This window comes from Mandrillus leucophaeus, unplaced genomic scaffold, assembly GCF_000951045.1.
Source record: "Mandrillus leucophaeus isolate KB7577 unplaced genomic scaffold, Mleu.le_1.0 Scaffold401, whole genome shotgun sequence".
In the NCBI taxonomy this organism is placed as follows: Eukaryota; Metazoa; Chordata; class Mammalia; order Primates; family Cercopithecidae; genus Mandrillus; species Mandrillus leucophaeus.
In genome coordinates this window covers 1,244,723-1,269,801 of record NW_012104266.1, presented here as the reverse complement: position 1 = coordinate 1,269,801, position 25,079 = coordinate 1,244,723, and the positions used below count along the sequence as shown (strand labels likewise).

Genomic DNA, 25,079 nt, shown 5'->3' with positions numbered 1-25,079 from the left:
AAAAAAAAAAAAAAAAAAAGAAAGAAAGAAAGAAAAAAAAGAAATTTAGAGTGTAAGATAAACAGGGGAGATGACTGGAATAGAACGAAGACTCTGACTTGTTGATCCAGCCCCCAGCATTCTCCCAAGAGACCACCCTTCCCAGACATGCAGAACTCACACACTCCCTTTGCAAAGAAGCTCTGTGTATTGGGTGCAACAGCTCTGGGGTCTCTATATAAATAATATACAAAACCCAACAGCTCAATGCCTCACATTAACAAAAATACTAAAAACTTATTAAAAACGGAGCCTGAGGGAAGGGCCCCAACCACTACTGGTGCTAGCCCAGGAACGGGATTGGGAATTAAGAGGAAAGGGTGGGGCCACATCCAGTGCACAAGCAGTTCCTCCAGGTGGCTCAGTAGCGTCCAAATATGTTGGTACTGGGCTGTGGCTGGGTATCTGTGAAAAACCAGAGATTATCAGGGATGGAAGACCAGGCAGGGGTGTGGGTATGCACGAGGAAAGCTGTTCAGGTATCAAGGGAAGGGGATGGAATGGAATGCCTCCTCTCATAACCTGGGCCTGAAGCCATCTTTTCAGCTACTTTGGCCCACCCCGCCCCCTAAATTTATTCCATGGGGTTCTCCTTGGGAAGGCAGGCAGGCTTACTGGAGAGCTGTTGTTGAAGTTGCCGGACCAAAGCTGCTGTCTGTTGCTGCTGCTGGGTCTGCTGAAGCCCCTGGCGCTGGAACTGGGTGGAAATAGGAAGTGGAAGACTGAAGTCTAACTTTTCTCCTTCTTCAACCTCCTTTCCCAATCCGTTTGTTTTTGTTTTTGTGACGGAGTCGCGCTCCATCCCCCAGGCTGGAGTGCAGTGGTGTGATCTCGGCTCACTGCAACCTCTGCCTCCCAAGTTCGAGCAATTCTCTGCCTCAGCCTCCCAAGTAGCTAGGATTACAGGTGCCCACCACCATGCCTGGCTTTTTTTTTGTATTTTTAGTAGAGACGGGGTTTCACCATCTTGGCCAGGCTGGTCTCAAACTCCTGATCTCAAGTGATCCACCCGCCTCGGCCTCCCAAAGTGTTGGGATTACGGGCGTGAGCCTCGCGCCTGGCCTCCCAATCCCTCTTTAGGGTGCCATGCCCTGCCTCCCACTTCTACCCTATTCCATACTGTCCCCAACCCAGTTCACTGGCTGCATGCCCAACCTGGGCAGTTCTCCCTGAGCCTGGGGCTCTAGTCCAGTAGCTACCTGGGGCTGGGACTGGGGCTGGGGTTGGGGAGGAGCCGCCTGTTGCTGCTGTTGCTGCTGGTGTTGCTGTTGTTGCTGTTGCTGCTGCTGCTGTTGCTGTTGCTGTTGCTGCTGCTGCTGCTGCTGTTGCTGCTGCTGCTGCTGCTATAAGAACATAAAAGATACTTCAGAAGGAGCAGAGGGAGGAAGCTAAGACTCAGAACTGGAGGGCTGAGGGCAGGGGATGAGGAAGCAGGGTGGGAGCTCGGGGTCTACTGCCTTCCCTTTTTAGACAGCTGCCCAGAAAGAAACCAAATCTAGGGTACCCAGTGGACAATGTCCAACTCTCTCCTACTATGATTCCCAGAAAACAAAAAGGGGGAGGGTAGGAAACTAACTTCTCCAGCACCACTAGAGGCCAGCTGCTCTGCTAGGTGTTTTGATACACTGCCTCGTTTAGTCTTGGTAACTGTGTGGGAAGAACTTGTGCCTCTCCTCTTCCCTGGGCTCCCAGGTCCCAGAGGAAATTTCCCCAGTGCCTTACCCGCAGGATCTGCTGCTGCTGCTGCTGCCGGATGTGGTACTGCTGCTGCTGCTGTTGCTGTTGCTGTTGCTGCTGCTGCTGCTGTTGCTGTTGCTGCTGTTGCTGCTGCTGTTGCTGCTCAGGTAGGATGGCTGTTGAGCGGACGCCTGCCTGGACGCCCTGGGCACTCATTGGAGTCATGGTACTTATCATGGGTGTCTGCTGCAGTGTCTGGTGTGAAAACCTCCAAAGACAAGAGGACCAGAGGTCAAGGTGTGAGGGAGGTGGGGAGAGGGGGTCAGTATAAACCTCGGGTCCCTGACCTGAAAGAAACGTTAGCAGGTTATTTCATTCATTCCTCTTGTCACTAACCAGACTTCCAGTCTGGGGAATAAGTTGCATAAGATGATACTCTATTTTAGTGTCTCATAACCTTAATGGTTAGGAATTTTTCAATTCTGCATTAGCTATTTTTTCTCTTACAAAAATGAAAAATAGGGCTGGGTACGGTGGCTCACACCTGTAATCCCAGCACTTTGGGAGGCTGAGGCGGGCGGATCACTTGAGGTCAGGAGTTCCAGACCAGCCTGGCCAACATGGTGAAACCCCGTCTCTAGCAAAAATACAAAAAAAATTAGCTGAGCGTGGTAGTGGGCGCCTGTAATCCCAGCTACTCGGGAGGCTGAGGCAGGAGAATTGCTTGAACTCCAGCCTGGACGACAGAGCGAGACTCTATCTCAAAAAAAAAAAAAAAAAAAAAAAAACCAATTTTGCATCTGTAAAGAAACATTTGTTAGACACTTTTTTTTTATCTGTCTCTACAAAAAAAAAAAAAAAAAAAAAAAAAAAAAGATAGGCATTCTATAAACACTCATTGAGGTTTTTTGCTGTTGCTGTTGTTGTTCCCCAATAACATTTCAAGTTGTTCTACTACACCTGTATATCACTCCAAGAGTCTACCGGCCAGGCTCCCCGTCTCAAGTCTTCTTTTTTCTTTTTGAGACAGAGTCTCACTCTGTCGCCCAGGTGGGAGTGCAATGATGCAATCTCGGCTCACTGCAACCTCCACCTCTCAGGTTCAAGCAATTCTCCTGCCTCAGCCTCCCGAGTAGCTGGAATTACAGGCGCATGCCACCACACCCAGATAATTTTTGTATTTTTAGTAGAGACGGGATTTCACCACGTTGACCAGGCTGATCTCAAACTCCTGACCTTAGGTCATCTGCCCACCTGGGCCTCCCAAAGTCCTGGGATTACAGGCATGAGCCACCATGCCCAGCCTGAAGTCTTCTTCTTGCACCTCCCAGTACACATGCTATCCATTCATTCCAAGGAGTCTTGCAACATACCCAACTCCTCCTATCACTCTTTTGATCAAAAGAGTCCTTACTGGGACTGTGTCTCAATTCTTCAGCTGAGCATTCAAGGCCATCTCTCAGCCTGCCCCCTCCTAGCCTAGCCCCAGTGACTTCCCCAGCACAGATTTTACACTCCATCCAGGCCCTTCTCCCCAGACACCATCCTCATTCTTGTCCCCATGTCTTTGTTCATGTTACATCCTCTACCTGGAATGCCCTTTCCTCTTCTCCACAAATCCCAATCACAGCTGTTCTTCAAAGGCCAACTCAAGTCTGACCTCCTTCATGAAACATTCTCTGATGAGTCAGGCCCACAGATACTACCCCGTACTTTTTCTCAATCCGCATTTTACCTCATAGCATACAACTGCATACCTGATTGTATCTTTGCTCAGAGTGTTCTCTCAATGTTCTTCTGTAAGTCTCATCTCCCCAGCTATAGTAAAGATTCTTTGTAGTGAGGAACTATGCATTTTGGGGTTTTTTTGCTATCTTTCTTCACCTCACCCAGTCCTGGTATAGTGCTGGCCACACAATGGGCAGTTAGTCCACTCCCCAGTGTTCTTAATCCCAAGCTTTGGAGTCTCTAAACATGGTTACAAGGCCTGAACTAAGGCTTGACTAACATTAACCATGGTGGGAGGATTCATTCATTAATCCATCCTGGTATTCAACCTGGTATTTAAAGCCGGTACCGGCTTTAGGACTCCTTATCATGTAGTTCATCTATGAACTCCAGATATTTTTTTTCTTTTTCTTTTTCTTTTTTTTTTTTTGAGACAGTGTCTCACTCTGTCACCACTGCAGTGCAATGGCGCAATCAATCTTGGCTCATTGTGCGATTACAGCTCACTGCAGCCTCAAACTCCCAGGCTCAAACAATCCTCCCACCTCAGCCTCCTGAGTAGCTGGGACTAAAGGCATGCACCACCATGCCCGGCTAATTAAAAAAAATTTTTTTTTGGCCAGGTGTGGTGGCTCAGTTCAAGACCAGCCTGGGCAACATGGCGAAACCCCATCTCAACTAAAAATCCAAAAAATTAGCTGGGCGTGGTGGTGTGTACCTGTAGTTCCAGCTACTTGGGAGACCGAGGTAGGAGGGTCACCTGAGCCTGGGAGGTCGAGGCTGCAGTGAGCCATGATCATGCCACGACACTCCAGCCTGGGCAACTGGAGTGAGACTCTGTTTCAAAAAAATATGTATTTTTTTTTTTTTTAGAGATGGGATCTCCCTATGTTGCCCAGGCTGGCCTCGAATTCCTGGACTCAACTGATTCTCCCACCTTGGGCCCCCAAGTGCTGGGACTACCAGTGTGAGCTACCACACAGCCCAGATTTTTCCATGAGTCAGATAAACAATTTCCCCTCTCTGGGCCTCAAAGAACTGTTAAGGAAGTACACATGAAACTATTGGTCTCCAGGGTCCCTTCCAGCTCGAGACTTCTGTGGTTATGGGCTATGTGGCCAGATAAGTATTCTTGATGTCTCCGAAAGTTCTGACCAGTCCCATCACTTTCAGGCACGGGCTTTCCCAAGTCAAATGCTCCCTTATACCTCTGCATCTCTTCCTAGCTCACCACTACTTTGGGTACCTTTGAGTGGAGGTCAGTCCATGTCCATAGGTGGGGGCCTGCTGGTGCACATAGCCACTGGGCCGCTGTTGCAGGTGGCGGGTAGGATCTACAAGAGTAGGATTGGTAGAAGGGTGGGTGCTCTGGTAAGGCTGGCTGGAGTAGCTGGGGGGCACCATGGTACCTGCAGGGCCTGTGTGTTGCTGCAATCCCACATGAGAAACATAAGGAGTATAGCCCTGGAGGGAAGGAGGAGAGAGGGAATCAGGGCTGAGAGTATGCAAAGCAGCTTGCCTCATCCCCCGAGTCTCACAATCCCAGGCTCTTACCTGGGAAGTCTGCAAACCGTAGGAAGAGCTGGGAGTCATCTGATGGACAGATGACTGTCCCAACATGCCCTGACTCTGCTAAAGGGAGAGAAGAGAACAACTCAAACTCAGGAAATGCCTGCTGCCATCTCATCTCTTGTGTCTCCTGCTCTGAGTGTCCTTGTGAAGATCCCGTGTCTCCTCAGTCCTGTGACCCTCAAAAGCCCCTCTCCCTGACAGCCCTCCCTACTGCCCCTCTCACTATCTTTGCCTGGAGCTGTTGGCGAAGGCGCTGTCCTTGGGGCACCGCAGGTTGCTGCTGCCGGTACACAGAGGTCTTATAAGAGGAGGGTTCTAGGCCCATGACGCCAGTCATGGTTGTGGGCAGCACTCCAGGGTAAGTCGGTCGGGTGGGCAGCTTCTGCATTGGTAAGCGCACAGGGCGGTATGGGTCCACACGAGGGCCACCTGGAAAGGAGAGTGGGCTGACCTCTAGGCTCCTCATCCCTCTGTCTCTTGCTCAGTGTCCTTGACATCCATAGCTCCTCAGGGGAATGGCATCACCCTTTGCGCAGGGGGAGTATACACCTAGGTCCCTCCAGCATTCCTAGTGGCTGGCACTCACCTGCAGGTAGTGGCTGGTTCTGGGTGTACAGGCCTATGGAGCCTTGCCTGTAATTAAGGTGGGTTATGGAACCAGGGTTTGGGTGGTGCAGGAGGTCTGGAGGCACTGTCACACCATAAGGGCCGCTCCGACCCGGGCCCATTCCATAGTCCTGTGTGAGTGACAGAAGAAGAGGGTGAGTGGGTTGTAGCTGAGTGGGGTCGGGGAGCTGGGGGAGAATGAGGTAAAGAGGAGCTGGATTCGTACATGGTTAATTTTTATTATGATTCTAATGGCACCCCTTCCTTATGCGCCCCCACCCCTCCCACAAACCAGAAACTGGAGCGTCATGAAGTAAGAGGCTGTGGGAGAACTGTCATGAGGGAGACGCTCACCTCTGTCTTGGCAGCTGGCTGGCTGCGTTTCTTGCCCTTGGTGGACTTCTTCTTGCGTTCCTCAGTACTGGGTGGAGCAGCTCCCGGTTTGTCAGTTTTGGGGGGCTCTGGAGCCTTTTTCTCAGGCTCTAGCAGGGTAGGAGCAGGGGGCTCCTCATCTTCTGGGGGCAGTGGCAGTGGCTCCAGGTAATAGGCGCGGGGCCGGGGCCTCAGGTGTGTGTGGTAGAGCAGCAACCGCTGCTGCTCCTCTCCTCGAGCCACTCGCCGGTCCACCCGCACTGTTCCAAACCAGCCCCAAGACAGCGGTGCTGACGGCTTCAACCCCTCAAAAAGATCCCAGGGCGAGATCTTCTGTTTGGTGGAAACCTGTAGACCCTGCTCCAGAAAATGAAAAACAATAAGCTGTTGGGACTTAGAAAACACAAGAGAGACCGCAAGCACTTGTAGGAGTGGGTAGAAAGTCATAGGTAGATTCAAGAGAGATGGTAAGAAACAAACAGACACGGATACACACATACATGCAGAAGAGAGTTATGCAGGGAGAGAGTGAAGGGTGGGGGACAGGGAGAGGTGTGGAGGCGCAAGATGAAGCCAGCCAGGACCAGGAGAGGAGACGAATGAACGGGGCGGGCGGCGGGCGTGTGGGGAGAGAAGCCGAGACCGGGAGAGAAAGGGGTTGGGGAGAAAGCCAGAGAGGAAGTGGGGAGGGAGAGGGATTGACATTCAGAGGCAGACAGAAAAAGGAAGGCAGAGAAAGAGAGAGAGGAAGGCAGGGAGAGATTCTGCCTTTAGGCAGGCAGAGAAAGACAGAGTCAGAGAGAGAGAGAGAAACAGGAAGAGAGACAAAAAGGTGGAGAGACAAAGAAAGGCAAACGAGTCAGACACGGAGAGAGACAGAGACAGAGGAAAAGAGACAGATGGACTAGGAAGACAGATGAAGAGAATGTATATATGAAGGAGTTAGACTTTGGGTTTTAAACTATACACAATAATTATGGTTACTCAACAAATACGCAACTGACAGAGAGGGAAAAGATAAAACTGTGCCGAGATGGGTGGGTGTAGGGAGAGAAACACAGAAATAAAAGAGATACAGGCTGTCGGCCAGATAGATGGGTGGGGTAGGACATGAGGCAGGTGGAGCAGAGGAAAGAGGAGGTTAGGGTATTGAGAAATGGGTGGTATGTTAAAAGGTGAGGGCAGGGTGAAGGAAAGAGGGTGGGACTCCAGAGATGGAGATGAAATGTAAGGAAAGTTAAGTGATTTCCTGAAAACCCCCGAGATGGTGTTCACTGGCAGAGACTGGATGGACTCCTGAATCTGATGAGTCTGTTGGAGCTACAAAGCTGATGCAGGGAAAGTTCTTGCCCAAAGGGGAAAAAAGGCAAGGGACATGGGCAGACAATGGAACATGCCTCCTTCTTGAAGATGGAATCGAAGCCAGCAATCTTGTTGCCCTTGGTATCAATAAGGGAGCCCTGTGGCTCACACGTGATGACATCTCGGGTCTGCTTGGGCAGTGGCAGCAGCTGGCGAACCTTTTCCAGACTGTCTGACTGGCGTTCCCCCAACTCCTTCTGCAGGCACAGGAAGATGGGACAAGAGTTCAGAGATACAGAAAACAGGGATGGGAAGTCTCAGGGGACAGCACAGAACTTGGCACAGAGAAGACCCCCAGTCAGTAAATGCTTATGAGTAACAAAGAAAAGATAGACGTGAGAAGGAAAGGTAGAGGACTCAAGCCAGAAGCAAGTTCCTGAGGCTGGACAGCAGATTCCGGTTCCCGCAATCCTTGTCCCTGCCTCCTCTGCTCACCTGTAGCTTCTTTGCCAGGTTCATGTATGCACGCTTGTTTTCCTCCATGCTACCTTGGGAGATGCTAGACATGTCTGCAGCCAATGTCCCATTGATGAGCACGCTCAGCATGTCCAACACAGTAGTGAAGAGCTCACTGAGACAGGAAGCCAGAGAGAAAACCAGAGAAGAAAGAGGTGAAGATAGAAAAAGGCCTCAGCAGAGGACACAAACAGGGAGAGGTGCTTAATATGTCATCCCGAGGGCACCAAAACCGTATGGGGAGCCCAGGGCCATGGAGTCCACAGTAACAGCCACACCAATCTCAGTGGGTGCACCTGACATGGGAGTAAGGGGAGCCTCTTGGGTATGAAACTGCAGAGAGCAGGTGGGGATGCTTTACTTGTTGGACTGCATGTCGACAGTGCCGCTGATGATGATCTCCAGGAGGAGCATGGCCCACTCCGTGGTCTGCTGGGTGCTGCGCTGCACCGTGTCAAACATGCCCCCAACCTGCCAGGGCCACAACAAGTCAGTCAGATGGCTCAGGGACAAGGCCAGAGTTTAAGGAAAGCTTAGTTCAAATCTGAGTTGGGACGCCTGAGTTCATGCTTGAGTTGAACCTATGATTTACTATACGATCTCAAGACAATGAGGGAATTCTTGACATCTCTGGGCCTCTGTTTCCATACTTAGAAAGTGATGGGAGTTGGACTGAATGATTTCCAGGATTCCATTCAACATTCCACAATGGGTTTCCAGTGCTTCTAGGGCCCAGTCAGAATCTAGGATACTGAGGCAGAGTCCCTGCAAGGATCCAGGGTACATAATCTATTGGACCATGACCACAGTGATACAGCCCCCTTAACCACTTTCAGTCCCTGCATTCTTTCAGAGAACACGGTTAATACTTCAAGACTCAGGCCGGGCACGGTGGCTCATGCCTATAATCTCAGCACTTTGGGAGGCTGAGATGGATGGATCATTTGAAGTCAGGAGTTCAAGACCAGCCTGGCCAGCATGGTGAAACCCCATCTCTATGAAAAATACAAAAATTAGCCAGGTGTGGTGGCGCACACCTGTAATCCCAGCTACTCAGGAAGTTGAGGCTTGAGAATCACTTGAACCCGGGAGGTGGAGGTTGCAGTGAGCTGAGATGGTGCCACTGCACTCCAGCTTGGGTGACAGAGCGAGACTCCGACTCCAAAAAAAAACCAAACAAAACAAAACAAAAAAAACCTTCAAGACTCAGAATAACCTGGGGCCTCTATCCTTACCCCCATTCTTCCCAACCTGAGGCTTTTGCACTCTGCATTTCCAGCCCTACCCTCTTCCTTCTTTCCCTAGCTGGCCTTCTCACCAGGTTGAGCCGCAGTTTGAGTGCCTCATGCATAAGCTGCTTTGGTTTGCAATCATCTAAGTACTGGTCATCTCGCCAATTATTCACAATCTAGAATAGAAACAAATAAAATATGCAGTTCAGGGATCTTCGTGTTTCCATCTCACAACAGCCAATATGTTTATCAGAAAGTACTGAAGTTTCCAAGTACAGAGTAACCCCTTAGGTGCATCCTTCCCTGCCCTCCTGCCCACCTCCATGGCCCAGAGATCTGTACCTGGTGCACCTGGCTGTAGAGGGAGGTAAGGAGTCCCTCGCGTTGTTCATCCTGCCCTTTCAGACATGTTAGTACCAGTGATAAGAAGGGCTGCTGGCTCAACAGGGACATGCTAGAGTCAAGAGAGAGAAGAGAAGAGAAGAGAAGAGAAGAGAAGAGAAGAGAAGAGAAGAGAAGAGAAGAGAAGAGAAGAGAAGAGAAGAGAAGAGGAGAGAAGAGAAGAGGAGAGGAGAGGAGGAGAGGAGAGGAGAAAAGGGAGACTGTGGGTTGGGAGTCAACTTCCAACCTCATTCTCCAGACTCTACTCTCCTAAGACCTAGCCTCTTGCTCAGCCATGCCCACTCTTATCCTCTGATTTTTCACTTTCCTATGATGCTTCTCCTTAGCCCCAATTTTATTCTTCCCCAGGCCTGCCTTTTCTCCTTTCTACCTCTCAATCTTGGTCCACTCCCTAAGCCCCTTTACCTCTTCTGCTTTTGTCGATCACGTTCTTTGCGTGAAGAGGAACCCAGGTGCTGACCCTTCTCCAATTCCTCCCCAGCAGCCTTTAACACATGTCCCTGGACTGAGGTGGGCAGTTTAGCAATGAGGGGGGCCACCAGCCATACACCAGAGCGCTCTAGAGAGCTGGAGAACAGAGGACACAGGGTCACAGGGGAGCCAGGCAAGGCTGGAACAATCCATCCTCTCCTTTCCCTGATGGACATGCTGGTATCTCCACGCATCTGACATCACTCATGCTACCAGCAGAGAAATTCCTAAGGGGATGGGTCCTAACATGTTTCTATCCGACCTGAGCACAGGCTTGGTCTTGCTGCTGCTGGGCATGTTGCTTGCAGTACTTCCAGAAGATGACCCTGTCTCTGCTGACTGTTGGAAAACCTCGATTGTGGCCTTGGCAATGTTCTCCAAGAGGGAGTTCATCTCCTGGGGAGGATGAAAGGCACAGAAGTGCTAAAATAGGTAGCTAAGGGTGAAGGAAAGCAGATGGTAGGAGAGATGGGAGATGAGGGAGGAGGACAGCACTGGCGGAGGTTGATGGGGACATAGGAACCCAACTCTGTTGGGACTCATGTTCTCTAGTACCTCCGTATTTCTCCAATTCCTCATTGTCTTCTCCTTTACATACCTCCTTACATCTATGGCCAGATAAACAGGCTCCACCACCACCACCACCAAGCTTTCCCACAGCTCAGAGCTCCAACACTCTCAACCCATTTCCCTTATCATCAGCTCCACTTGTTCACCATTTTCCCATCCCCTCTTATCTCTCAGCTCAAGAGCCCAAGGGTAGGATCTAGGTTCTTCTGTGGTGGACCGCCTCCCTGACACATGGAGCTGAACGTGAACACAGGAAAGGGAGGGTCCAGGCACTACTCACATTGTTAGGGGTCTGCTTGATCATGAGCTGCAGCTCCAGGGAAGACTGGCGCATGGTCCACTGGTCCAAGTTCTGTGATAGAGGCCCCACACCCAGGCTAGTAATCATCGTGTTACCCCCAGCTACCCACCAATCTGAGGCCAATTCCTGTTCTCCTGCAACATTGAATCACAGACTCCTGGAGGTCTGAAAGGGACCTCTATGTCCCCATCTTTAAGAAAGACTACATTTAGGGAGGCTGAGGCAGGCGGATCACCTGAGGTTAGGAGTTCGAGATCAGCCTGGCCAACATGGCAAAACCCCACCTCTACTAAAAATACAAAAATTAGCCAGGCGTGGTGGTGGGCGCCTGTAATCCCAGTTACTCAGGAGGCTGAGGCAGGACAATCGCTTGAACTTGGGAGGCAGAGGTTGCAGTGAGCTGAGATCGCGCCACTGCACTCCAGCCTGGGTGACAAGAGCAAGACTCCGTCTCAAAAAAAAAAAAAAAAAAAAAAGACTACATTTAAATAGTCCAAACTAGTTGAAAATCTTTCCAATTTTTAAAACAGTTCAGGAAAGATTTCACATCTTTCCCATCCCTTCGTATCAGGAAGTTCTGCTTAATGCTTAACCTTGAAATCCTTGATGTTAAAGTCGAAGCCTGCTTCTCTCGTTTTAGACCAACTGCTCAAAGTCCCTGACAGGACCTTTATAAGACAATCTCTCAAAGTCCTGTAGAGACCAGAAGGCTACTGTTAGCTAATCTCTCTTCGACACTGTCTCTTCTGGGCTGAAGAGACCTTATTCCTTTAGCTTTTCCTCAATGGCTTTATTTTTCCACTCTCTGGTCATCTGAAGGTGTGAGGCAATGTGAAGTGGAAAGTGCACAGACATGTCTGGGTTCACATACTGACTCTAAACTTATCAGCTATGTGACCTTAGACAAGTTACTTAACCTCTTCAAGCCTCAGTTTCCTCATCGGTCAAACAGGGAGGCTCATCTACTTCATAGGGTCATAAAGATTAAATGAGGAAATGTGTGCGGAGTACCTAGCACAGTACCTGGCACAAAACACATGCTCAGCAAGTAGTAGCCATTACTATTCAGTTCTGAGCCATGGCCAAAATGCCAAATATACAAGGCCCACGCCTAGGCCTCCCAGATGCTATGCTTCCCATTGATAAGCTAGATTCATTCCAGATAGCTATGCCCTCACCTAATACTCTTACACTGGAGTCTAGACCCTATTGGACTTACTCCTCAGCCCATGCTGGAGCCATGTTTCTCTCGCTACCTCTCCCCTCCACTATATCCTTGTTTGTCTTCCTCTCTACTTAACACCCCCTCTCCTTTTCTCAAGGTTCCTATTGTTTCTCCCCAGATTGGGCCCACTGCTTCCTCTGCGGCCCCCACAGCCTTGGCCTACCTGGAGAATGCGCTTTATGCGCTGCCGCTGGGGGTTTTCCCCATCCTCATTGTCCAGCAGTCGATGTGGGTAGCAGATGAGCTGCATGAGGCGCTGCGCCTGGGCACTACTCAACACTGGGTCTTGCAGGTCATTGCTGTCCTCACACAGCGACTTAAGGCAACGTTCTCCTACCCATTCCTGAGGGAGCTGACAATCAGGGACTGGGAGCAACCAGTGAGGGGGTTAGGAATATGGGGGATGGGCTGGAGTTGGTAAGGAACACAATGTATAGTAGGGAGGTGGTGTGATCATGGGCTGGAAACAGGACTATATTACACAGAGGCATTTAGGAGGTGTGAGAGGAAGGTGAGACTGACCTGTTGGCAGATGCTGCGCAGCACGTACTTGGCATAGACATCCAGACTGGCTGTCTCCACAGAGATGTTGCGGCCACCCTGCCTCCGACCACCACTGCCACCTCCTCCCTCCTCCTCTGGAAGTTCTTCTGTTCCTCCTGTCACAGTGAAGCCTGAACCTTTCAGTTCCGCATCCCCTGTGGTTCACGGGTGGGAGATAGGGAGGGCAGAGTGAGATTGGAACACTGTGTGGAGACCCACCCTGGGCCCACAGAGGCAGAAACACCCCAAATCCTGCCCTATGGGACAGAAATATACTTCTCTCCCTCCCCTCCTCCCGAAAGGTCAGAGAGACCACCTTCAGAAGGGAGAAAGACTGTCCCTTGTAGTTTAGCTGGCACTCCACCCTATACACACTTCTGGCACCACTCCCTTCCTACCCCCGTACCAAGTACAAACACAGCCTTGAGAACAGCAAACACAGCTCCATCCACGATGCGGTTCTGGGAGGCAGCCAGCAGGTGGCGGTCACAGGAGGAGCGGATTCCTACTGTAGGCTTGTCTGGGGAAGGCGATGAAGTCAGGGGAAGCAAAAGTGGAATCCATGGAGGCAGGGGAACCACACTTTCTACTGTTGGCTGGTTCAGATCAGGGTCACTTACTTCCATCAGACTGGCAAGGATTGAGCTGCGGTGTCTTGAAAAGGTGAAGGAGGATGCGGCAGGTAAGCCGGGCCCCTGGCTCAGAGTCCTGTTCACTACAAGCTAAAAGGAAGACAAAACGGATCTGGGAAGGATGAAGCTGAACTGCATGTGGGTTTGTATGTGTGCGTGCCTGCATGCATGCAAGTGTATGGCAGGGGCATGGGAGAGAAGATGAGGTAAAGTGAAAGGAGAAAAAGCAAGATAATATTGAAAGCGAGGTAGAGCAGAGAACTGTTATGCAGTCGAAGGGTCAGAAATTGGAAAGGTCAGGGCTGCAAATCCAGGGCTAAAAAACAGGTTCCTTCTAGCCTTCAGCATACCAAAGGACTGGCCTTCTGGGGAAGGCCAGGGAGCCGCAGCAAGGTCTCCCACAGTGAACAATGAGAGGATGGCCGTCCAGTGTGTATTGAAATTTGAGGTCTAGAAATGCTAGGGGTTACAGATTGGTAGTTCACCAGCATTAAGGAGTGAAGGGATGGCAGCACAGCGAATCAGATCTTCCAGGAGCAAACACTGCCGAGCGATGAGGATGGCAACAAAAGTAGCCAACGAGTCATGAAAAGACAGGTCACTGACCTGGAGGAAAAAACAGACAGACACCACGACTCAGAGTGGAGGCCCACTCAAAGCAGTGTGCCTCCACTCTGTGGAACTCTGTCCCTGGTCAGAGGATCATGACCAGCCCCTGCCCTGGTCACTGCTCCACTAGCAAGACCCCACCCCAAGTCTCACATCTACATTGCAGAGGAGGTCGTTGAAACCACAAGTGCCATTGTTAGAGGAGCAGCACAAGGCCTTAAGCACTCCTAGCCATTCTGCACTCAGTGACTTGCAATAGCCGGTCAGCTCTGCACACAGGATTGCGATGTCATTCACCCTAGGGAAAAGTACAAATGCCCTCAGGAAAACCTTGCTCCACAAAACCTCAGACCCATTAACTTCTCATCTCTGCCCCAGTATATAATCAAGGTTGTAGTACCTCCCAGATACCTCAGCCCTCCCTATCTCAGGTGGGGGCATGGTGCCCTTCCTCACTCAGTATACCCCATACCTATCGGGATCATGGTGCCCCACACAGACGTGCATAAGGGCATTGCAGACAAAGCTGTAGCGGTTAGCAGGGTTCTCACTAAGACTCTTGCCTAGCCCTGTGTAGGTGAAGGTGTGAGCTGCAGGGTTCTCTAGAGTGTCAATCATGAACTCAGGTGCCCAGCGCATATTTGATTCCGATGGCTCCACGTTGCAGTAGATGGTGTTCTTCACCTTTGAGCAAAAGTCGCTGCAGGGATGGAGGAAAGGAGATAGTAGTGTTGAAGAAGGTCTGCTGAGGTCGAGGGATGGTCAGGAAATGGGAGAAAAGAAAAAAAGGAGAAAGTGAGGGATGAAGGATCTTGGGACAAGAAAAGGGAGATGGGACAAAACGGACTGGGCAGGAAAGGAACCACATGGGAATAAGGAACTGGGGCCTCTGAAGGCAGCGAGGAAGAGGGGGAAGAGTTTGGGCCCCACAGATATAGGTGGGGGGCAAGCCTGCTGAGGAAGAGGGCCCACTCTTGGTAACACAACAGTATGTGGAGGACACAGTCCACAAATGACCCTAGACAGGCAGCAGGGTCCCGGGCCATGCTCTCTTCCTGAGTTGGGTGGTTATGGGAAGAAGGGAGTAGGTCCCACTTGCTACCCCTTACCTTCCACCGCTCTTACCTGAAGAGCTCCCCAAATTTGTTCTTTAAATGGCTACAGGAGGTGTACAGATCATAGAGATAAGCAAGGATACAGCGCTCTGCAGAGGAGCCATCGGACCGGTTCATCCCATGCTTCACAACACCACACAGCCTGCATGAAGAAGCAAGGTTGGGAGGGTCAGCAGATGGTATGCGGGCTCCTCCAAACGGATTCAAGCCTCTGGGAAATACCATTCCTTTCCCATCTGAGTGGCAGGCACTTCCCCAGAGTATGAGGAAGTGCATGCTCTTCCCAGGCCACATCCACCAGCATTCGCCAGAGCTTTGTTTCAGTTATTCCAACGTCCTGCTTACCCCTCAAAGACCTGTGCCATCTGGTCCTGGTTGAGGATAAGGCAGGCATGATAGTGCCGCAGGACAGCCACGATGCACAGGCACAGGCTAGTGGTGTAGCTGCCCACCAGATCCGAGGATTTGAGAAGCAGCTCAGCCTCAACTACACTCAGTTCATTCAGCAGCTAGCAGAGTGAACAGGGGTGAGAAATGCAAAGAGGCCCCTCATGTTACATAGAACCCACCTTCCTGTGCGGACGCTGGCAAGGCTGGGCCTGAGCCCCTTCCTGCTGGAGCCACCTCAGGATAGAAGGGCTCGTTACCCTATGCCACGGTCCTTTAGTCTATCAACACCACCTCTAACCAGTATCCAGGATACAGTTCTATGAACTCCACAGTGGGAGGACGGTCTGTGTCCAATGCTCTAATCTGCCTCTTGGCCTCCCCAGGGAGCACTTGTCTCTATTCCTACAGTCTCAGCTCATGTTCCACTTCCCCCGTGCTAGTCTTTCTGCCCCTTCAAATAGCCTGGGAAACTGGCTGGAGCATTTACCCTTGTCCTTGTGACCCTCCATAGCCCCTATATGGCACGAACTCCTTCCTCCACCCTCATCTCCCCAACTTCCCCACCTGAATGGCAAAGTCGATGAGGCCACTGATGCTGAGTGAATATTCCATGAGGTCGAAGATGAACTGCACATGCTGCACCAGAGGCAAGTGGTATGACATGCCAAGGGCAAAGCTCGTGATCTGCTCCAGAACATTCCGGGAGACCTGATAAGGGCAGTGGGAGTGAGACGGGAGTGGAGAGAAGAAAGAACCAGGGAAGCAGGAAAGGATGACAGTGGAAGGGGATGAGACCAGGAGGCTTAGCCTGCCTAGCGGGGAGAAGATAGGGAAGAAAAGGAAAACAGGAGAGGAGGCCAGAATGTGGGAAAGGGGCTGGGCTTAGGCCCACACCTGAGCCGTGACCTGGTGTTGGTCATAATGTGAAAGGTGCTGGAACTTAGCAAAGATATCTTCAGCAGTGGGGAAGGCTTCAGGCCGGTTGCGTCGCCGCTTCTGCCCATCCTCCCCACCTGAGGGGACAGTTGAAAGGGACCAGTCAAGATAGGGAAGATAACTAGTTGACTAGGGGTGGGGAGTGGGGTATGGAGAGAAGGCTATGGGAGGGAGGGAGGGAGGGAGAGAGGGAAGGAGGGAGGGAGGGAAGGAAGGAAGAGGGAAACAGGGAAGGGAGGGTCAAGGAAGGGATGGGGGAGGAATGAAGGGAAGGGGACAGTGAAGCAAAGGTTTAGAGGACCACAGACTATGTGGACCTTAAAGGAATATGTACAGGGAGGTGCTAGGTTGAGGGAGGGAAGGGAGAGGGAGGGAGGGCAGTATGGGGCTTACTGTGAGGTACCTAAGAATGTCAGGTCTCCAGGATTCAGAGGCACAATAGGAGCAAGCTGGTCTGTAGAGGGGGGGAATGAGGGGGGAAGTTTCAAAAGGACTAGAGCTCTCAGGAGACTCCAAGAGACAGGACATTGGGACATGACTGGGGAGTTCCCTATGCTGGGGAAGGGAAGACTGACTAGGGCACTCTTTGGGGGAGATCTGTTTAAGGAGCCTCAAACCCACCAGTTTCTGCTGTCCCTTTGCGGTTCAGAACCTTCAGGATATCCTTGGTGATTTTCTTGATGGCATGGCGGGCATCATCTCGCTGCTTTCCCACCCCAAACAGTACGACCAACCGCTGGTTGCACTCATGGCTGCATGACTCCTCCTGCATCCCAGCAGCACCATCAGACTCCAGCACCGATCTCCTTCCCTCCTCTTGAAATCATGCTCCACACCCCTCGGCATCCACATGCTAAAGCCCTTCCCTTTCCCAACCCACATCCTCAGGAACAGCTCCAACCCCTCAGCAAATTCCTTGGACAGCAATCTAGGTTCAAAACAGATCATCACAAGGTGCTGGGGAACAGTACCTGGGGGATGGGAAAGTGGGTGGCATACTGCACGTGTCGTGGCTGGTCGTAAAGAACCCCAAGGGTCCCTTCGATCTTCTCCTTGGGTGGGGGCTTCACCTCCTTCTCGACATCTGGCTTCTCCGGGGATGGACTGCCCTTCCCCTCACAGGGCATAGTAGGGGAGAACAACTGAGAGAAAGGTGAGAAGGCAGAACATGAGAAGAAGGAAAGGGGATGAGCGGGGGTAAAGAAATGCCAAACACAGGCATAATGGGAAGATCAAAGGAGCCAGATTCTGCCACGCTCAGGATTGAACTTACTGAGAAATCAGGCTTCTCCATGTCCTCAAAGAGCACACTGGAACTAGGGTCAATGTCCATAGATTCTGAAAGCCCTGGATCCTGAGGGCATAGAACATAAGCAAAGTTGCTTTAGCCCTAGGGAGCGGCTCCCACCATCTAGAAAACTTCACGGGGGAATTGGAGAGAGAAGACCAGATTGTGGAAAGCACAGGATCTGGAGTCAAGTCATCCAATCACTTAACCAGTATAGGCCTCTGCTTCCTTCAGCTTGAAAATGGGGACAAGAGTACCTCACAAGGCTGATGGGAGGAACCAATGAAACAATTGATGTGATAGTGCTTGGTCAATCACCAAGTGCTAAGAAAATACTACCCCCCTGCCCCACGCAAAAGACGCTCTTAGAGGCCTCTGGGAGCCATGAAGACAGAAATGTCAGAAGAAACGATCTAGGGCAAGGAAAAGCCCACTCACCTCCAGCTTGCTGCTGCTGCTGCCTTCAGCCTCCTTGTGCTCTGGGTCATCGGCAGGATCATCAAAGGGAGAGGGAGGCCGGGGACCAGGGGCTCCAAAGGCAAGGTCCCCTCGGGAGATGAGAGTGCAAGTATACATGTTGTGGGAGAAAACATCATGTCGAATCAGTTCACAGAACAGCAGTACTAAGTTAAAGAATTCCACCCGCTCACTCTCACTTCGGGGGTCCGCTGGAGGAAGGGAATGAGGAAACATGAGTTAGGAGAACACAAAAAGGTGGGCCAAAAGAGAGAGGGACACACCTAAGGCAATTAATAGGAGTGATAAAATAAAAATCCCAGAAACTGTCGAGGGACAAAGTGTGGTTGGTTACCCCACATGCTGCCCCACACACCATCTCAGAAAGGAATGTAATATCTTTGTTGCGATTTACGCAGTGAAAATGCTTCAATCACAAGCTCTTGTTTTAATCCTTCTCTGTATTTCTCTACTTTAACTGTAAGATGATCAGTTAAAGAGGATCACTAGAACTACATCTAAAAGTCATTCTGCATAGAGCCCAAGACAGAAATATACTTTTTGATGACAGTGGCGGGTAACTGAGTCTAGGCAGACGCAACTAGAGAGTGGTAGGGGTCCGTACTCAGCATGGGAGCCTGTGTATCCAGAAACTGCAGGAGGACATCCTGGAAAATGGGAGCACTAGGAGCAGAAAGGGAGCCAGAGGCGATGGAACCCTTCTCATCTGCGGCTTCTGATTCTCCACAACGCTGCAAGATGACAGAACAAATTGTAGAACTGACTTTTACCTGCTTCTTCACTCCTCAATGTGTAGGCCTTAAACTACTACCTGCTTGACCTCTACCCCATGCTTTTCATTTTCATTCCCCTGCTGACCTCCATCTTCTTTACCACCTCCCAACTGAAGCCTTGATGTTATCTCTAATTCTGATAACAATCCACTCTTCTCTACTTTCACCTCATGTCCGTAACTTTGCCTTTAGGTTCTCTTCCACTTCTTTACTCTGTTCTCACACCTTCAACTCTGGTCCCTCCACCACCTCCATCTCTTGGTCTCCAACCCCAGTAAATTCCTTCCCATTGGCCAATCTCATTCTCTTATCTCTGCCCTCTAACCTCAGCCTCAATCTCCGCCTGTCTCTTCTCCAGGAGCTTGGCTACCACCATAGCACGATGCCGACCAGAACGCTTGCAGCTGACAGCCCATTCACATAGCAATGACACCACAGCATCATCATCTGAGGAGATCTGGAGACCAAAGGAAGAGAGGGAGGAGTAAGGTAGGGGTGGGGACAAAGAAATGAGTTCCAATTTCCTGAAGACTGCACTCCATCATAAAACATTCTGGGCCCAGTAAGATCATTTCTGCAGATATGCTCTGCTTTCAATGCCTCACCATGACTTCCCCTCAGATATATTATTGCTCTTGCAATGTTTTTTGCTCCTTCTATTCCCCTTTTCGCTTACCTCATGCCCATCCTTGCTAGGCCCCAATCCAAAGATTCGGTTACAAAGTGAGTCAAGAGAGTTGCTGAAGTCAGAGCGCTCAAAACTATGGCTGTCCAGCACTTCCAAAGTATGAAGCACCCGTCCAATGGTGAAGCCTAAGGAGGAAAAGTGGTAAAGGGGACTGAACTAGAGGCCCAGTGCATTCTGGCTCTCAGATCTACATGTCCTTACTATCTCCATCCTTTCCTCAAACATACTTCCTATTATCTGTTCTCCGACACATACCTGCAGTAGCTTCCTGGCATTTATCGAAAGACCAGCGAACTTCAACTGCCTGTCCCCTCTCCTTGATCTGCTGCTCGATCTCCCGCAACTTTGCACGGACCTGCAATGTTAAAAAGGAAGGCTACAAGGATGTACCAAGGCATACAAAAGGCCAGAGCCCCAGGCTAGAAGAATAGTACCAGACTCCAAATCACTATTTCTGAGAGAGCACTTTAGCCTCATAGCCCAATCTGAGAGTACCAGGCGAGTGGTCAGACATACCTGCTGAGTGAAGGCACTGTTACCCTCTGGCATGGGCAGGTTGGAGGGGGCAATAGGCAAGTGGTCAAGTGGTGAGCCGGTCTTAATTCTGCTGTCAGTCAGTGAGTAGTGCCAAACCAAGGCACTAGGACAACACAGGAGGATGGTCTGCCAGATAGAAACAGCTAAGTCCAACTCGTTCACATGGCTACCCCTCTGGAATCCCATTCTAAGACCAAACCCGTAGATTCCAGATCCAAAGTTATTCTGACTGGGCCCCCAAGACAGGCATCACTCCACCCCTGATCCCCTCCCTTCACTCACTTTCCTAAAAGGCTCTGGGCCTACTATTTAGCCCTGGAAGGGAGAGAGAGGCTGGTCAAAACCCCCAAAGGGGACTAACACCCCATTACCAAGAAACAACCACCTCCAAGCAAGTACTCAGTACCTACTCCCACATCCAATTTGGAATTACCCCTATACTCTGGGATGGGCACCCGATTCTTCTCAGGTTATCTCTCAATGCTTCCTTGGGCCCGCCTAGTACCTACCTGTAGTATACAGCTGAGGCCAAAAACCAGGGGCCGGTGCTGAGGGCACATAAGCAGGTCACTAAAGGGAGTCGAGGGGGTGCTGCTAGTTGGGGGCTGAGGAGCAGGGGTGGTGGGTAGCGAGCTTGTTGACTGAGCAGATATAACATGAGATGAGTGACTGCTCACACCATCTAGCTGCAGGGCCAGTCTCCGTGTACAAAAGTAGGCAAGGCGGCGGGACAGGTACGCAGACTGAACAAATTCCCCAGAGTACTGTGAAGACATGACCATCAGAGCCCCTAGTTCTCTCCAGGGGACCCTGCTCTGACATTTTATTCTTCCTTAAATCCTTCTTAGACTCCCCCTGCCCCACCACCACCAAAATTCCAAGCCTTACTCGGAGAAGCAGGGGCAGGAGCAGTTTAAGCAATTCATCTTCTCCAGGGCGGATCTTCTCAAAACACTCAAGCACCCAGGTCAGGAACTCATGTCTGTCCAGCATTCCATCCTATGGGTACCAGGGGAGGGAAGAGGGGACTATTAGAGATGAAGCAGATAAAGTAAATGAAAAGATGAAGAGAACCACAACTGTGGCAAGGTGGCAAGCAGATTCTGTTCTCTATTGGCAGAGTACAAGTTCAGGCTCAACCCAATGCCCCACACAGCATGCCCTACTCCCTACCTGAAACATGAACATGGCCAGCTTCTCAGTGTAATCCCACTGCCGGATTGCCACCTCTACATCATGGGGCAAGGGCCCTATCGTGGAACCACAGCCCCCACTTCCTGCAGGCCCTGGCCGGTAGTATTCAGCCATCTTCTGTAACTGCTCCCATAAGTACTTGGTGATGATCTGAGTCCATTCTGGAGGAAACAGGGAAAAAGGGCTATTTGATACTATCCTTCTGCTTAGAATTTCCTTCTACTGGCCGGTGCAGTGGCTCACGCCTGTAATCCCAGCACTTTGGGAGGCTGAGGTGGATCACGAGGTCAGGAGTTTGAGACCAGCCTGGCCAAGATGGTGAAACCCCGTCTCTACTAAAAATACAAAAACTAGCCGGGCGCAGGGGTGGGCACCTGCAATCCCAGCTACTTGGGAGGCTGAGACAGGATAATCACTTGAACCCGGGAGGTGGAGGTTGCAGTGAGCCAAGATCCTGCCACTGCACTCTAGCCTGGGTGACAGAGCAAGACTCTGTCTCAAAAAAAAAAAAAAAAAAAAAAGAATATCCTTCTACTTAGAATACCTTACCCCCACTCCCAATCACCCACCATATTTGTAAATTCAGTTCATCTTTTGTCTCTAGTCAAATCCCACCTTCCTAAAGCCTTTCTGGGTATCCCCATAAGAAAGTAATCTTTTGTCCACTCAAAGAACCTTCTGCTCCTAGCTTGACATTCACCACTTTCTATATTTAATTATGTTATTTGTACATATACCTTAGCAGCCCTGTTAGACTACTAGTATCCTAGGGGCAGAGATTATGCACTGGACGTTTTTGTAGACCAGTATATGTGCACAGTAGACACTCAAATTTCTCAGTGTTTACTGATCAAGCAAATGCAAGAAACAAGCAGAAACAAGGAATCTAGATTAAGAAGGAGGATGTTTGCAAGGGTGTCTCTATCCCTCCTTGAAGCCATCAGCCGTACACCTGGTGTTAGGAGTTACTCACCCATGAAAGGGTCAACATGTCTCTTCTTAACCTTGGTCTCAGAGATTGCTGCATAGTAGGCACAGGTCATCTTAATGAGCCAGGCAGCCCGCATCACAGGCACTGTGTATTTGGCTAAGTACCCAAACACTTCTTCCTTCTTACTGAAAATGGGGACCTGGATGGACATTGCAAATAGTGAGGTCTCTATTATCCCCATGAACTGACACCCATGTAGCTTAATATGGGAATAGGAGGATACTTGGTACCCTATGCTCCCTCCTTGGCCTGAAGGACAGGAAACAGTACCTTACCTTTTTGGCTAGTTGCGTGAGTGGCTTGGTGCCAGCCAAGTCAGTGAACCAAGTATTAATGGCACTCTGGGATCGTGCAGTCACCAGCCAGAAGTTGTCCTTCTGGTTCACTTGGGGCTTCCTGCGACCAGTGTCAGGGAGGGTATTACAACGTAACTTCTCTGCAATAATGCTGCTGAAGTTGGAACTGATCTGAGGGAAGAAAACTGTACCTCAGGGTGGGAAGAAGGGGCAGACAGGTGGCCTGCCTTTTGCTGGGCAAATGCCAATGAGACAGCATTAGGTCATGAAGGCAAACTCAGCCACTTAGGTTGTCCCTATAAGTCTTCCCTACCCAGGGCCTTTGCTCCTTTTCAGATTCTTCCAGCCTTTTCCTTCAGCCTGGCAGAGTTGTCTCACCTTGGCAGGATTGAAGCTGACGTTCTTGGCACTGCCATGTTCATCCCCAGAGACAGCAGGCTGGTTATTGAAACCTTGTTTTACATTCAAGGCCGTCAGTTCATCCTGAGGCAGGAAAGCGGCGTTTAGTTGTTTTTTCCTTACGGGGAGGGGGAGGGGATGGGAGAGTAGGGCAGGAGAAGCGAAGGAACAAGGTGAAAGGGCAGGAGGAGGGTTCCGTGTAGCACAGATCGTTACTTAAAGCTGGGCCCTTACATTCACTTGGACCCCACCGTCACCCCCATGGTCACTACGATTCCCAATCACCCAGGGCGCCCTCAAACATCACTCTTCTCTTGCGAACATCCGAGCAGCCGTACCCCACCAAGCTGTCTCAGACAACTTTCTGAGATGTGTGTGGAGGCGGGCGCTTCTGGTGCGGCCCCTACACCACCCCCTATTCATACCTTGGAACCCCCCACCGCGCCCCGTCCTGTCCTCCCACGCCAGCCCACTTTACTCTTCCCCCTTTCGGGACTTTCGCTCTCACCGAACCGCCCCGCCCCCCATTCCCAGACGTCAATGCCTCCTCCTAGGCTGACCGCGTGCCCCCGGCCCTTCCAGAGCCCCGATTTTCGAACGCACCTCCTTCTGTTTGGGGTCCTGAGGGTAAACATCGGGAGGCCCCAGCCGCGGCCGCTTCAGGGGCCGGTGTTCGTAGCTCAAGATCCCGAAGGCCGCCATCTTGCCCAGCCCGTAGCGCCGGAGGCGCCAGCAGGGCCAGGCTGACTGGGGGAACGGGAAGGGGGAGAGGGAGCCGAAAAGGGGGGCGGTGGTTGAGAGGACGGCGGCCGAGAGACAACAAGGGGGCACGTTAGAAACTCTCGACCATTGCCGGAAACTACCGAGGGAAGCCGAGGGACGCCGGGAACCATCGGACAATACCGACCGCAGAGGGGGTGGGGCCTGGCCCGGTGGGGGCGGAGCTCTGTGCCCCGGGAGTTTTTCGGCGGCGGCGGCGGTAAGTTGATTTCACTCAGCAAAAATCTATGAAACGTTCCGGAGGCGCAGAGTGAGCTGGGGATGCAAACCAGGGAAGAGGGAGGCCTCTGTGGTGCTGAGTTCTGACTGGAATTCGGTTCCCAGAGCCTAGCTCGGTTTTGGCCTAGAAAAGTCTTCAATAATATTTGCATTGGTTAGGAACTCCGTCTATTACAAATCAGTTCGTTTCTTAGTTCCGGCATCTGAAAAATAGGTGCGCTAACACCTCCTTCAAGGGGCTATTGTGAACATTAGAAACTACGTATGCATGAGAAAGAACCTATTAAACCCTGAAAGGCTGGCTCTAATCCCTCAAGGTCTACCATCGAGTTGTCTAACCTTTTTTGTTTGTTTTTTCTGCCCAAGGGTACCGCAGAGTAACTTTTTTGATTCACAAACCCTTAAAGGTGCTAATGAAAGCTATGGACCTTCTTCCCAGAAATAATAATAATATGCATATATTGACATGCAAAATGTTACTTTAGATTCTTAGATCCCCTGAAGCTCATCCATGTATCCCCTAAGGGTCCATGAACTCCAGGTTAAGAACCCTTGGTCTAGCGAAAGAGGCACCTACTGTGTCAGATGCTTTTCAGACACTATCTCCTTTAAATCTGCTCACAGCCTCATGAATTAGGGATTATTATTGGCTGGATTTTGCAGATGAGGAAGCTGGTTTTCAAAGTGTGAAAATTCACTTACCCAGTATTATACAGCTACTGAGTAACAGAGCTGGCACTAAGATTCTCAATTCCAGAGCCAATATCCTATTGTCGTATTGCTATTTGTTTATTTATTTTGAGGCAGGTTCTCCCTCTGTCGCCCAGGCTGGAGTGCAGTGGCGCGATCACGGCTCACTGCAGCCTCAACCTCCTGGACTCCAGCGATCCTCCTGCCTCAGCCTCCCAGTAGCTGGGACTACAGGCGTGCGCCACTGTGCCGGCCTTGTATTGCCTTCTAGAGAAAAGACAGCCAGTGTGCTATAACAAAAGTAGCAAATAACAATAAACAAAAATAACACCAGTAACAAAAATAAAATGCTCTTGAATCACAATGGAAAGAAAAAATAATTCAAGGCGGGAGCGATGGCTCACGTCTGTAATTCCAGCACTTTGGGAGGCCAAGGCGGGTGGATCACTTGAGGTCAGGAGTTCAAGACCAGCCTGGCCAACGTGGTGAAACCCCATCTCTACTAAAAA

General features: G+C 50.7%; 1 protein-coding gene across 5 annotated transcripts; it reads right to left on the bottom strand.

Annotated features, from left to right (window-relative positions):
* Nucleotides 1–164: 164 nt before the first annotated feature.
* MED12 (mediator complex subunit 12) lies at nt 165–24,011 on the bottom strand. 5 transcript variants are annotated; one of them, XM_011992050.1, is made up of 46 exons: nt 23,485–24,011; nt 22,861–22,965; nt 22,462–22,653; nt 22,169–22,325; nt 21,175–21,356; nt 20,890–21,000; nt 20,511–20,765; nt 19,981–20,127; nt 19,720–19,819; nt 19,453–19,589; nt 19,102–19,233; nt 18,608–18,734; nt 17,965–18,194; nt 17,512–17,592; nt 17,210–17,380; nt 16,860–17,004; nt 16,642–16,692; nt 16,197–16,315; nt 15,867–16,010; nt 15,258–15,421; nt 14,923–15,054; nt 14,270–14,497; nt 13,951–14,095; nt 13,674–13,794; nt 13,177–13,278; nt 12,963–13,076; nt 12,536–12,711; nt 12,177–12,356; nt 10,768–10,839; nt 10,180–10,313; nt 9,852–10,013; nt 9,387–9,498; nt 9,131–9,220; nt 8,174–8,283; nt 7,792–7,927; nt 7,392–7,553; nt 5,977–6,351; nt 5,603–5,753; nt 5,240–5,445; nt 4,999–5,076; nt 4,854–4,908; nt 4,691–4,778; nt 1,762–1,984; nt 1,239–1,382; nt 655–736; nt 165–444 (listed from the first exon to the last, which is right to left on the bottom strand). In XM_011992050.1, the coding sequence occupies exons 1-46, from the start codon at nt 23,581–23,583 to the stop codon at nt 401–403; spliced, it is 6,471 nt and encodes a 2,156-aa protein (XP_011847440.1). In that variant the 5' UTR covers nt 23,584–24,011; the 3' UTR covers nt 165–400. The 5 variants fall into 5 exon arrangements, with proteins under 5 accessions (XP_011847440.1, XP_011847436.1, XP_011847437.1 ...); XM_011992046.1 differs by having other exon boundaries at nt 4,691–4,908; XM_011992047.1 differs by having other exon boundaries at nt 1,239–1,379; nt 4,691–4,908.
* Nucleotides 24,012–25,079: the final 1,068 nt, after the last annotated feature.